Source organism: Cucurbita moschata, unplaced genomic scaffold (genome assembly GCF_002738365.1).
Source record: "Cucurbita moschata cultivar Rifu unplaced genomic scaffold, Cmos_1.0 Cmo_Scf00002, whole genome shotgun sequence".
Taxonomy (NCBI): domain Eukaryota; kingdom Viridiplantae; phylum Streptophyta; class Magnoliopsida; order Cucurbitales; family Cucurbitaceae; genus Cucurbita; species Cucurbita moschata.
The window spans coordinates 3,562,040-3,574,648 of NW_019268518.1; the positions used below are offsets into that span (position 1 = coordinate 3,562,040).

The 12,609-nt window shown below is 32.5% G+C and overlaps 2 protein-coding genes across 6 annotated transcripts in view; both read left to right on the forward strand.

Annotated features, from left to right (window-relative positions):
• The first annotated feature begins 2,332 nt into the window (after nucleotides 1-2,332).
• LOC111457689 (cytosolic isocitrate dehydrogenase [NADP]-like) lies at nucleotides 2,333-8,706 on the forward strand. Of its 2 annotated transcripts, XM_023100052.1 has the most exons (17): nucleotides 2,333-2,512; nucleotides 3,424-3,467; nucleotides 3,545-3,654; nucleotides 3,867-3,904; nucleotides 4,032-4,109; nucleotides 4,406-4,459; nucleotides 4,526-4,627; nucleotides 4,711-4,793; nucleotides 4,907-5,010; nucleotides 5,127-5,195; nucleotides 5,283-5,398; nucleotides 5,558-5,592; nucleotides 6,136-6,278; nucleotides 6,372-6,494; nucleotides 6,595-6,681; nucleotides 8,377-8,413; nucleotides 8,468-8,706. In XM_023100052.1, the coding sequence occupies exons 1-15, from the start codon at nucleotides 2,464-2,466 to the stop codon at nucleotides 6,677-6,679; spliced, it is 1,233 nt and encodes a 410-aa protein (XP_022955820.1). In that variant the 5' UTR covers nucleotides 2,333-2,463; the 3' UTR covers nucleotides 6,680-6,681; nucleotides 8,377-8,413; nucleotides 8,468-8,706. The 2 variants fall into 2 exon arrangements, with proteins under 2 accessions (XP_022955820.1, XP_022955812.1); XM_023100044.1 differs by having other exon boundaries at nucleotides 8,377-8,706.
• Nucleotides 8,707-11,443: 2,737 nt separating this feature from the next.
• Nucleotides 11,444-12,609, forward strand: part of LOC111457631 (glutamate decarboxylase 1-like) — a 4,855-nt gene continuing 3,689 nt past the window's right edge. For 3 of the 4 annotated variants that reach the window (XM_023099952.1, XM_023099959.1, XM_023099976.1), the window contains exons 1-2: nucleotides 11,444-11,609; nucleotides 11,798-12,002. In XM_023099952.1, the coding sequence (XP_022955720.1) occupies nucleotides 11,524-11,609; nucleotides 11,798-12,002 (291 nt within the window). In that variant the 5' untranslated portion in view covers nucleotides 11,444-11,523. The remainder of the gene's footprint in view (nucleotides 11,610-11,797; nucleotides 12,003-12,609) is intronic. The other variant, XM_023099967.1, reaches the window with a different exon arrangement.

Sequence of the window (12,609 nt, forward strand, 5' to 3'; positions counted from 1 at the left end):
TTTTTTTTTTTTTTTTTTTTTTATTTATTAAAAAACAAACTGAGCTTATACTCAAAGTAGACAATATCATATCATTCTCGGAATTACGTTATTCCATCATGGATAACAAATCTATATGCTCCAAAGAAAGGGAGACTCAACGGTGTACTTTGTTCGAGAATCGAGCCTATAGCTAAAAGGAGGATACGTTGTAATGGTTGACCATGTCTCTTTAGGGTATGAAAATCATGATGGTTGACCATGTCGTCATTTTGGACCGAAGAAAAAAAGGTATCATATTTCAATACAATAACGTATGCATGTAATATTATGTTGTTATCGACTTCATATGAATATATATTTAAGCTCTAAAAATTCGTTCTTATTATGACTTAGTCAATTAAATTAGTAACTTCCTATCTATTTATTTTTTCTAATATGAATTCTTAGATAACTACAAACTTCATTATTTTATAGCCTTTTAAATTATAAAAATTATTTAATTATCGAAATCACTTTTATCTATATTATGACATAATTATTAATTAGGTTATGGGATTTTCAATAATTTATGAATATATCCAATCACATCGTTGGACCAAGGATTGAATCTATATTTAACGAGTAATTCAATGGTGTGATCCCACATTGGTTGAAGAGGAGAACAAAATCTTTTTTTTATAAGAGCGTGAAAACCTCTCCTTAGTAGACATGTTTTAAAATTGTGAGGTTGACGGCGACACGTAACGGGCCAAAGTGGATAATATCTACTAGCGGTAGGTTTTAACTATTTTAAATGGTATCAGAGCCATACACTAGGCAGTGTGCTAACGAAGACGCTGGCCTCCAAGGGGAGTTGACTTATGCGTTTTAAAACCGTGAGACTGGCGACGATAAGTAACGAACCAAAGCGAACAAAAAACGAACAATATCTGTTATTAGTGGACTTGAGCTATTACATCAACGTTCTCCGACATATGTAAATTTTAATATATGTAATGTCTCATTTCGACATCACTTAGAAATCTAATTTTTCAAAAGGGTATAAAGTGAAATAATATTCTCAACTTTTATATAATAATAGTTTTTAATAGATTTAAATCTAAGTTCAAATTTATATTTAATAAGTTTTTAAAAATTTAAAAGTCTCATAAGTTTTTTTTTTTTTTAATTATTATTATTATTATTATTTTATTTATTTAAGTTCAAATGGATACATATTCATTAAACATTATTATAAAATTCATGAAATTGTTTGAAACTACAAATATTTTATGAAAAAATGTGAATAATGTCAATATCTTTGAGATTATCGTGTGTTTTAAATTAATTGTCGGTAATTGTAGTTTGAGAAAATTGTTACGAAGCAAACTAATGTTCGGTAAATTATAATTTTAACTTGAAAGAATTGGTTATAGTGCTCGGTAAATAAATACTAAACTGTCGTGATTTAGCTGTAGACTTAATATCAAAATTTATATATATTTTTAATTGTTTACGTATTTTAATTTTTTTAAAATAAAAATAATGCTTTCAACTTAAATTTATATTTGTTAAGTAGGAAGAGAAATAACAAATTACAATTTTTTAAAAAAAGAAAAACGTTGGACTTGTTTAATTAATTTATTTGGAAAATCAAGAGAGAGAATTTAGTTGTTGGGATAAAATTGAAAATTAAAGTAATATTCGAGTAATTGAGGAGTAAATAAATGAATCGAGATCATATATGCACAGAGTAATCTCGAGATGCGATTTTCTTTTTAATGGCTTAATTATGCTTGATTTGAAGCATTTAATGTCGGGTGAACTCTCGAAACTTTTTTTAGGAAGCATTGAGTAAGAACAAAACTTCGTAATAAAATAAGACTACCGCTTGTTTACGTATCGCCATCAGTCTCACGGTTTTTAAAATGCGTCTACTGAGGAAAGATTTTCACATTTTTATAAGAAATGTTTTGTTTTTCTCTCTAACCGATGCGTGATCTCACAACCTACCGCCTTTGGGAGCCCAACGTCTTCGCTGGCACACTGCCCGGTGTCTTTTACTCTGATACCATTTGTAACAGCTCAAGCCCACCAAATATTGTCTAATTTGACCCGTTACGTATTATCGATAACTTCATGTTTTAAAATATGTCTAATAGAGAGAAGTAGTAAAGCACGAAGTAAAAACAAAACATGCTGCAAGGATTGGGATCGGAACTCCAAAATCAAATGTGTTTGACTTTGACTTTGCACAACCTTTTCAATGGCAAATGAGTAAATAGAGGGCGGACTAAAGGGCAATACAAGAAAGAAAAAAGAAGAGTTTCAGAAAAAAAAGTTCTCTTCCGCAACTATAAAAAAGGCGCCTGGTGCGGCGGCTTTCTTCCACCTACTGTATCTCTCCATTTTTTTCTTGCTTCGATTTTTCCCTCTCTTTGCGCTCTCCTTATTCGATCTTCTTCGTGATTACTTTGTTTGGAGTGAGGGTGGTCAATAATCATGGCTTTTCAGAAGATCAAGGTCGACAACCCCATCGTTGAGATGGACGGTGAGACCACTATGTCCCGATTTCAAGCTCATTTGAATGAAATATGTTCATGTTTAATCGTGTTTTCGTTATTCATACTGTTGGATTGCTTTTGTAATTGCTAAATATCATCGGGAATGGGGATTTTTTTCTTCCATATGTTATGAGGGAGTTCGTGTTTGGTTTTTTGGCTGTTAGATCTGTGAAGGACGGTGTGTGATTTGTTAGATCATGGTGTTTTTTTGGTTTTGGTGTTTGAGTAGTGATTCTTGCATCTTGAGTTGATTTGTTGTGTTGTGCTCTGGCGGAAGTGAGTCAAGTGATTATGTTGTGGTTACACTTCTCTGATCTGAGACCAAAGCCTTAGCATTCACTTGTTACTGTTGATGTTTAAGTTTTGAGAAACGAGTATTTCTGTTTTCTTTTCTTTGTTGGTGGTCAGCTACCTCTGTTTTGAGGGAAGTTGTGGAATTTTGTCCCTCTGTTTTGCCAGTCAGATGGGGGACAGTGTTTTTCTTTTCTTCCCCCTCCATTATCATAAGTTGTTGTAAGCTGGAAGCAAATCCAGTGGATTAACGTCTGGATCTTTGTCGCCTTAAATAAATTTGTTGCACGATGCACTTAGTCCACATAGTTCCATAGATTTACATTTTCAAGTGAAAAGTCTACTATTTTACTTATATTCTTGAATTATGCAGTCACATTTTAGTGATTTATTTAACGATTAGAATCAATGAAGTTCTGCCCATGATAGTTATTTTTATCTTTATTTACTTTATGTAATGCATGATTGGTGCAATACTTGTTTAGATGTGGAATAGTTAGAGTTTTTCCTTGAGTTTTCTTTAGATTTTCCTCTGTTCTGCATTGTTTCGTTTCTTTTATTTATTTTTTCTTTATTCATAATGTTACTCTTGGAATCCTTTGTACAGGTGATGAAATGACTCGAGTTATTTGGGAATCAATTAAGAATAAGGTATTGCTCTCTCTTAATGTGTATGTGCATTTTAATTGTTAGTAATCTTGTTTAACTTTTAGCTGTCTTGTTTGTAGCTTATTTTCCCCTTCTTGGAATTGGACATCAAGTATTTTGACCTTGGCCTTCCACACCGTGATGCCACCGATGATAAAGTTACAATTGAAAGTGCAGAAGCTACTTTAAAGTATGTATTCCCAATGTGTATTTCGTGTTACTAGCGAGAATTATTTGAGTTATTTTGGTTGAATTATCTGATGAATCTAATTAGACTTTATAATATGATGAGAAATTATAGTGGATTCTATTTATGTTGTTTTTTAAGTTCCTTATTCATTTTGGAATTCTGATTTTTCTAATCATGACTTCATTTTATTTGGCTATACTCGTTTGTTCTAGGTACAATGTAGCAATCAAATGTGCAACAATTACTCCTGGTATAAATTGATTTACTTAATTGGAAAAGATCATCCAATTTAAGAGCTTATCTTGGGCTTTTGTTGATTTTTACATCATTTTAAAGAGCACCTGGAGTCCTGATGTTGTAACAATGATGATTGACAGATGAAGCACGTGTTACGGAATTTGGCTTGAAGCAGATGTGGAAAAGTCCAAATGGGACGATCAGGAATATTCTGAATGGTCAGATCCCCCACCATATGTAATTTATACTCCAATTTGTATAAGTTTTTGAAAAAGCTTCCAAGGCTAATTACAAGTTTTAGAATATTTTGTTTTTCTAAAATCAAAGAAGATTTGGAAATATGTTATTGGTGTTTCTTTCGCACACCACTGTTTTTTCTCCATATTTTTGAAATGGTTTGTGATTATTTGATTGTGAAGTGAGAATTTTGTCTCAGAATAGGTTTCCTTAGGGTCAACCTATTGCTGTAGTTACTTATTTTTATTTCAGGCTCACCTGTTGGCATCTTCTGCAGGCACTGTCTTCAGAGAGCCAATTCTTTGCAAAAATGTTCCTCGTCTTGTACCAGGTAATTGCTGTCCATATTGAATTCATACTTAGGTTAGAAAATTGTTCTGATGGTTGTTGTTTTCAGGTTGGACGAAGCCAATCTGTATTGGCAGACATGCTTTTGGTGATCAATACAAAGCTACTGATACAGTTATCAAAGGACCTGGAAAATTGAAATTGGTTTTTGGTATTTGAGATTCCCAAATCATCTCTCTAATGAATCTTAAATTTATTTTCTTTGGAAGTTTCCTAACATGCTTACCCTTCCAGAGGGGCAAGAGACGCAAGAGATAGAGGTTTTCAACTTTACTGGTGCTGGAGGAGTAGCGTTGTCCATGTATAACACTGATGAGGTTTGTTATGATATCCTCATGGTTTAGTTAGGAACTTTAGAAAATATTCTTGACCCATTTCAAGTTTCAACAAGTCTCTCAAATTAACCCTTCAATGTAATGCTGGCTTGTAGTCAATCCGCTCCTTCGCTGAGGCATCAATGAACACTGCTTATGAGAAGAAATGGCCTCTTTACCTTAGCACAAAAAATACTATTCTAAAGAAATATGATGGAAGGTATACACTTTGATTTCCTATTTTGTCCATGTACAATATGTAATTTTTACAGTAACATTTTCTTTGCGTTTTCTGCATCAATAATTTCTTTCATTATGTTCATGTGTTGAATGAAGATTCAAGGATATATTCCAAGAAGTATACGAATCCCAGTGGAAATCCAAGTTCGAGGCTGCTGGCATATGGTGAATAGCTTTTAATGTTGCCTGGATAAATGTTTATTAAGCTATTCCAAGTTTGAACTGTTTAACTAATTATTCTGATTCTAAAAGGTATGAACACCGTCTCATTGATGATATGGTGGCTTATGCACTTAAGAGTGATGGAGGTTATGTCTGGGCATGCAAGAACTATGATGGAGATGTCCAGAGTGATTTCTTAGCTCAAGGTGTGTTATAATTTGAGCACTTGCCTTCAGCTCCTTGCTTTTGTTTTTATTTTTATTTTTTCATGTGATTGGTTTCTTGGTTTAGGGAAATTACTGAAAAATTCGTACTTTGTCTGCCTTTTCTCTATTTAATTTCTAACTTTATGTGTTTGGTTTTAGGATTTGGATCTCTTGGGTTGATGACTTCTGTATTGGTATGTTCCATTCTAGTCTTCAATTCATCATGACTAAGACTAAGATTTACAATCTGCATGTCCTGCAATTCGCAGATTGAGTTTGATTTCTTAATTTTGTTTAATCTCTATGAAATTCATTTATATCTAAAAAAATAAACATAAAAATAAAAAACGTATGATTACATTTGTTTGTTTTACTTACCATCATGAAAATGTAATCTTTAGTATCATTATAGGCCTTTAGTTCTTACTTTACTTTCATTGGAATCCCTTTCTACAGTTAGGCTCCCTTTTTTGTGGACCTAGTTATATATATATATGTATATTTTTTTGTATACCCTTGTACTTTTTATTCAGTTATTCATGAAAAAATAATGTATCATTTAATGTGCTCCAACTTGTTAGGTGGATATGCATTTTTACCATTGAAATTCATTTAGCCATTAAATTACCCAATTTTGTCAGTATTGAAGTGTATAAAGATTACTGTATCAAACAAGACTTCAATACTAATGTGTATCCTTGTTGAAATTTGACGTATGTCTGCATTTTGAATTTCAGGTTTGCCCTGATGGAAAGACAATTGAAGCTGAAGCAGCTCATGGTACTGTTACACGACATTATAGGGTTCATCAAAAAGGAGGTGAAACAAGCACAAACAGTATAGCTTCCATCTTTGCTTGGTCTCGTGGCCTTGCTCACAGGTAGATATCATTTGGTTCCTATCTTTTTGATCTCTCAAACATTTTTAGGTCAATGGAAAATTTAAACGTTAACTGTTTATCAATGTTTTAAAGGGCACGACTAGATGACAACGCTAGTCTCTTAGAGTTCACCGAGAAACTAGAATCGGCTTGTGTCGATACTGTGGAATCTGGGAAGATGACCAAGGATCTTGCTCTTATCATTCATGGATCCAAGTAAGTTCCATATCATTCGTAGTCATGAATGGCCTTTTTCCACTCAGCCGTTAAGATTGAAAATTTTATCTTTTTAACATTATACCCATGTTTGGTGCAGGCTTTCTCGAAACCATTATCTGAATACTGAAGAATTCATTGATGCTGTGGCGGAGGAACTAAAATCCAGACTTCTCAAGGCATAGTGGTATTTTAAATGTTCAATGGTCCATCATTGTTAAAGATTTCAAGAATTTGCCCATTTGCTCTTCTTTCCTTAATAATCGGTATAGTAGGAGGATTGTTATTCATGCATTTGGCTGTTTGCTATTATTACCATCTTTTCTCGTATGGCACCTCCCTGTCTTTTTCATCTCTCTATGTAATTGTACTACCGTTTTATTTTTTCGACAAAATAAGTTTGTAAAGACAATTTACCTTGAGAGTTTATCCTGCTCATGGAAAATGCCAATGAGTTTTCTGTCGTGTTTTTATTACAAGAGAATGGACCATTTCTTCCAAGGATAAATTTGGTTATGAAGAACGGTTGTGGAATCTGTTGAAAAGATGGTGACATGCCTCGTAATTCTAATTGAACTTGGGTTGTCCACTCCATCCCAATTTTAGATCTTACTCTCTAATTGAACTTGAGGTGTTCACTCCATCCTGATTTAAGATCCTACTCCATTTTTTCTGGAAGAGAACCTGTTGTAGTAGAGTGTGCCTTCTTTTCTTGCAAAAATTGTGCTTGTAAAATAGAATGTTTCGGCTCAAGCAAAGACCATTTCTAAAATGTTTTTAGTTTAGGCTATGAGTTCCAAAGTTCCTCTACCATACTGTGTGTTTGAATCTATTCTGATCTAGATCTTTAGTCTATTATAAGATCAGGGGTACAATCAAAATCAAAGATTGGTAAACCAAATATGGAGAAATATCTCAAGTTATATATAGCTATTTTGCCCTGTCAATCTTTAGTGGATGCTGATAGATTCAATCGACAATTATTAAGGATTCATTGGCTTTTCTCGGGCCATTGTGAAGCCACATGGCCCCTTTTTGTTTGTGTACAAAGAAACTACTGTTTCATTGCCTTCTGATTCCCGTCAACGAGTGCCGGCCTCTTTTGGTACTGTTTTCCAAGTTGGAAAGTGATAAAAGTAAGGATTCTGGTAAGATCATTGGTTCAACCAGGGGACTTTTATTTGTGCAGGGCTTCTTCTATGTGGCACTTGTAGCTTTAAAGAAGTTAGAGATTTTTTCTGGACAGGTTTAGTAGGTGGGGAAATGTTAATTTCTTTTGGCCTATTGTCTAGAAGCCTCCCTTGTTACGAACTTCTTTACTTTTAGATCTGAATTGGAAAGTTGTTCCCATTTCCATATCAGGTAGGCGATCTTATCACACTCTCCTCGTCTTGTTCCTTTTCCCTTTAGCCAAGGTTTCTGTTTCCCATTGAAAGGGAGTATGCCAGAGGAGAGTATTTATTGTGCATGATCAGCTAGTCAGATCTGAACTACTCTGAGCGATTTGTTTTTGTGCCCGGAGATTCTAAGTTACCAAGTGGGAGTTTTTTGGTTTACAAATGATTCAGAATAATATGAATGGGTCGTAGAGCGTAAGATAGATCTATGAGACCTGCCTACTGGAATTTTCTTTGTTATTAAAAGTTAATGTTCCATCACCACCTTGGTAGTTTCTCTTGTAGAAACTCACGGGGACTGTATAGTGGGTACCTAAGATTTTTGGATATTCGGTTACTTCTTGGGAGTTCTTTCATGGGATTTTTTAGCCATTCTACAATGTTGTGTCAAAGAAAGTTACAAAATTAAATACCTTTTCATTTCATTCACCTGTGTTACTTTTGTTTTGGGGCGATCTCGACTCATTAGAACTTTGTCCTTGCAGGCTAGAATTTGAAGACTGCGTGCTGAAATACCGCGAAATAAAATCAAAGATGCAACAAACTAACGGGGATGGCGGGGATGGAACCTATGTTGACTCTGTTGTTCGGAGCGTTGAGGTTACGATTGTGTTCTGTTTTTTAGAAATATTTTATCGTCTATATCATTCAAATGATGTCAGCCTAAGCTTCAGTTGTTATATTCTATTTTTGCACTTCGCCGGAAAATGGAACATGTACTTTTTTTTCTTTCAGTTTCATGAGCTGGAATTATTAATCATCGTGGTTTTCTGGGTTTCACCTTACTGGAAGATGAAACTTAATGTGTTCATCAACTGTCTTATTCTCAGAGTTACTGTTTATTTATATACTGTCATTTAAGGTTGAAGGGTTTTATTAGTCACGGGAAAACGTGTTCTAGGTCCTTTCTAACCCTCCTATATGAGGTTCTCGTTCAGCTCGAAATCAGCCTTCTCGAGTGTTTGCCAATGGGAAGTATTTGATTTCGAGGCGTTACAAGAGTGAGCTTGAGTGATGGTTCAGTTAGGAAGAGTAGGGGCAAAGGTTGGAGCTCAAGTAATCTCCCACACTACTGATTTGCTGTAGTATGTAGGCACTGTTAAAGGGGCATGTTTTGCTCTCCTGTGTTGAGCCTGTTATTGAAGTAAGGTGTAGAGTTAAAAGGCATTAGTATTGTGACTTGGCTAAGGAGGGGGAGAGGCATATTAGAATTGAGCCTGTTTCTCTAAGCAATCTAAGATGTTGAGTAAAAGGCATTAGTGTTGAGCCTGTTCTTTAAGCAATCTAAGATGTTGCTTGGCGTGTCGGCCTTCGAGGGACAAATCTTGTCGTTCGTATATCCAAGTTCGCCCAACTCCGTTTGGTGAAGCCAAGGGACATTATTTTAGTCGTCCGATGAAGAATTTTAGTAGAGTGGCCTTGTTGAGATCCGATTCAAACTTCCCAAGTCTAACATTGATAAGAATGTTATACCATTCATTCTCTGATGCTTAATTTCAGTACAAGAACGAATTTGTCATATATGTTATGAGAATGTTATGTAAGAAATTTTCTTTATGTTGCAGTCCGTGTTAATGAACCAATATTTCCTATATGTGAGACTTCGTTAATGCATGTGTTTATAAAAGTCATAAACTGTTAAACCGTGCTTCCTTATTTTTTATATGTTTTAGTGTTTTGGTTGCATGAAAGTGAAGTATGTTCGAGGGTTCTGTGTGTGAAAGTGATGCATCTAATGTCAGTTGTATGAACGTGGTACACACTTATGCATGAAAGTCGTGCATATGCAATGAGGCCTATGGAATATGAAAGTGATCTTTGTCTAATGGGTATCGTGTACATGAAAGGGATACCGAGTAATAAAAAAGAAGTGGAATCCAAGATTAGATTTTAAGTCCGATTGTAGTCGTGTTAATCTTAGTTATGATTAAAGGTTGATATATATTTTCTTTTAAGAAATTAAAACACGGATTAGAGTAAGTTTAGCTTTAGAGTAGAGTTGTTAAATTTATCTAAATATGTTAATAAAATAATAATTTATACATCAAATTTTATAATGTGTTAATATGAACGTTCATAATTTAACTGACATAAAATAAAATTCATCTTACATGTAACCATTTTTAACCAAATGTAATAAAATTAAAAAGTTTTTAATACATTGAGTTAAAATGAAATTTTCGAAAAATGGAAGGACCTAAGTTCAAAGTTATCCGCTTTCAGAAAAATATTAGTTATTATAGTCTACGTTGGCCTATTTAATAGATAATCAATGCTTTTATAGATGTAATCTAATTAAAATATGAAACACATGCTGCTGAGAAAGATCAAGAAAAAATAGATAGAAATAAAATTACAAATTATAATAATTTAGTCCCTTTTAACTGTAACAATTAATTATTAAGATAATATAAATTAATAAACTAATTAAAAATTCCATAAGCTATTAAGCTTAAGTTATTAAATAATAAAAAATTGATATTTAATTTTAATATAATTTTTTACAACAAAAATTAAATTGCGACACAAGTATTAATTACTAAAATAAAATAAAAATAAAATAAAATTATTATAAATTTAAAAGTATATAAATTAAATAGTTGAATCGTTGACATAGAAATTTATGTTATAAAGTTTTGTAATTAATTAATTAAAAATTTGAAAATATTTAATGTGTTAAAATAAAACATTCCAAAACAGATCTGACAAACTAAATATCTAACTTTTGTTATTTAAAAAAATAAAAAATCATTTCTAAAATATTAGTTTTTTTTAATATTTGTATTCTTTTCAAAGAACGTGCTCAAATATTGTTTTTTTAAAATATTTTTTCTTTACGCCTAAATACTTTTTTTTATAAAAAAAAAACCACATTGTCAGAAAAATCATTTAATAATTTATAAGCTAATTATTTAATTTTGAAAAGTATTTACCATTATTGATGCTTTAATTAATGTTAATTAAATAACATTGTCCCTCAAAATTATATGACAACCTTTTAAAACTTGTACATATTCTCTACGGATTAAGTTAAAAGTGAACCAATTTCGACCAAACATTGATATCACGAGTCAGGATCATGCATCACACATGCCCCTTTAGAGGGTTAAGCATGACCTCGATCTCGATATATATATATATATATATACAAATTAATTTACTTCCAAGGCTAATCACATGATATTTCTCATCGTGCAACTAGCAAACCTAAACCCTTCTTCTATTCAAATATGTTAAGACAGTTACCAGATAGTTATTCATAAGGGATTTATCATAATTTGAGAGTGTTCATGAGAATCCTTAATTTAGAATAGATCAGTCTAAATCTTTTTCCTATTTTTGTGTTAATTTTATCTTAAAAAAAGGAGAATTAAATTTTATGAAGACTCATTCAATATTGTAAGAAAATAAAAAATGATTAATGCGAAAATATATATTAACCTATTTTTGTTAAATGATTTTAATTAAAAAAAAAAAAAAAAAAAAGGGACGCAAAGACAAGGCTGACCGAAAAGGAGTGTAATTAGTATTTAAGCCCCCTACTTCTCCATCCACCTCCATTGATCTTCTCATTCTTCTCTCTGCAAATTTCTTCTTCTTCTTCTTCTTCTTCCTCCTCATCCTGATCCACCATGGTTCTTTCCAAGACTGCTTCTCAGTCGGATGTCTCCGTCCATTCCACGTTCGCTTCGCGATATGTGCGAACCTCTCTCCCGAGGTAATTGATTTCCTCGATTGCGGATCAGATTTATTTTTTCCGTTGATTCATTCATTGTTGTTGTTGTTGTTTGTTTCTCTCTTTTGATTAGATCTCGATATTGATTAGTGTTATCGCAATGCTATCTGTTATTTGTGATTTGGTGATTTTGCTCTGGATCGATTTCAATAATGTCCTGTTTGGTCCAGATTCAAAATGTCGGAAAATTCAATCCCTAAGGAAGCTGCGTTCCAGATCATCAATGATGAACTCATGCTCGATGGAAACCCTAGGCTGAATCTGGCCTCCTTCGTTACCACTTGGATGGAGCCTGAGTGCGATAAACTCATCATGGCCGCCATTAACAAGAATTACGTCGATATGGATGAATATCCTGTCACTACAGAGCTCCAGGTACCTTTTTCTCTCTCGATCTTTATTAGCCTTAATTGAAAGATTAGATCGATTCGTTCTATCATTTCTCTCCACGAACGGATTTCCCCTGGAAATTATCCTGAAATTCGAATCGAAGCGTTTGGTCATGGCCGAGTTCGATTATGGAATTGAATAATTATAGTTGAATTTTTCAAAATGACATGGTTTTATTAATCAATAATTCTAATATAATTTTGAGAGTTGAATGTGTTTTCATTTTATTTATTATAATTTGACTTGTGACATTTATATTTATAGATTCATATATGATATTTTTATTCAGATTATTATAATTTGACTTGGTACAACATTTATATTGGAAGGAATAGAAGTTCATAAATAAATAAATAAATAATATATATATATATATATATACATATAGTTAAAATAATAATTTTATTTAGCTCATAATTCACTGGAAAATTTTAAACATGTATTAGTTTTTTTTTTTTAATTTTAAAAATAATTAAAAAAATCGAAAAAATTAAAAATTAAAAATTAAGATTTTAAATTAATATAGGGTGAGGTTAGTTGAAATAAAGGAAGAAGGCTGCAACTTGTTTTTTTTTTTTTTTTTTTTTTTAAA

Coding starts and splice junctions, on each gene's coding strand:
- LOC111457689 (XM_023100044.1), top strand. CDS start 2,464: ATGGCTTTTCAGAAGATCAAGGTCGACAACCCCATCGTTGAGATGGAC. Junction 4,628..4,710: donor AAAATTGAAATTGGTTTTTG/GTATTTGAGATT, acceptor TTACCCTTCCAG/AGGGGCAAGAGACGCAAGAG. Junction 5,593..6,135: donor GGTTGATGACTTCTGTATTG/GTATGTTCCATT, acceptor TTTGAATTTCAG/GTTTGCCCTGATGGAAAGAC.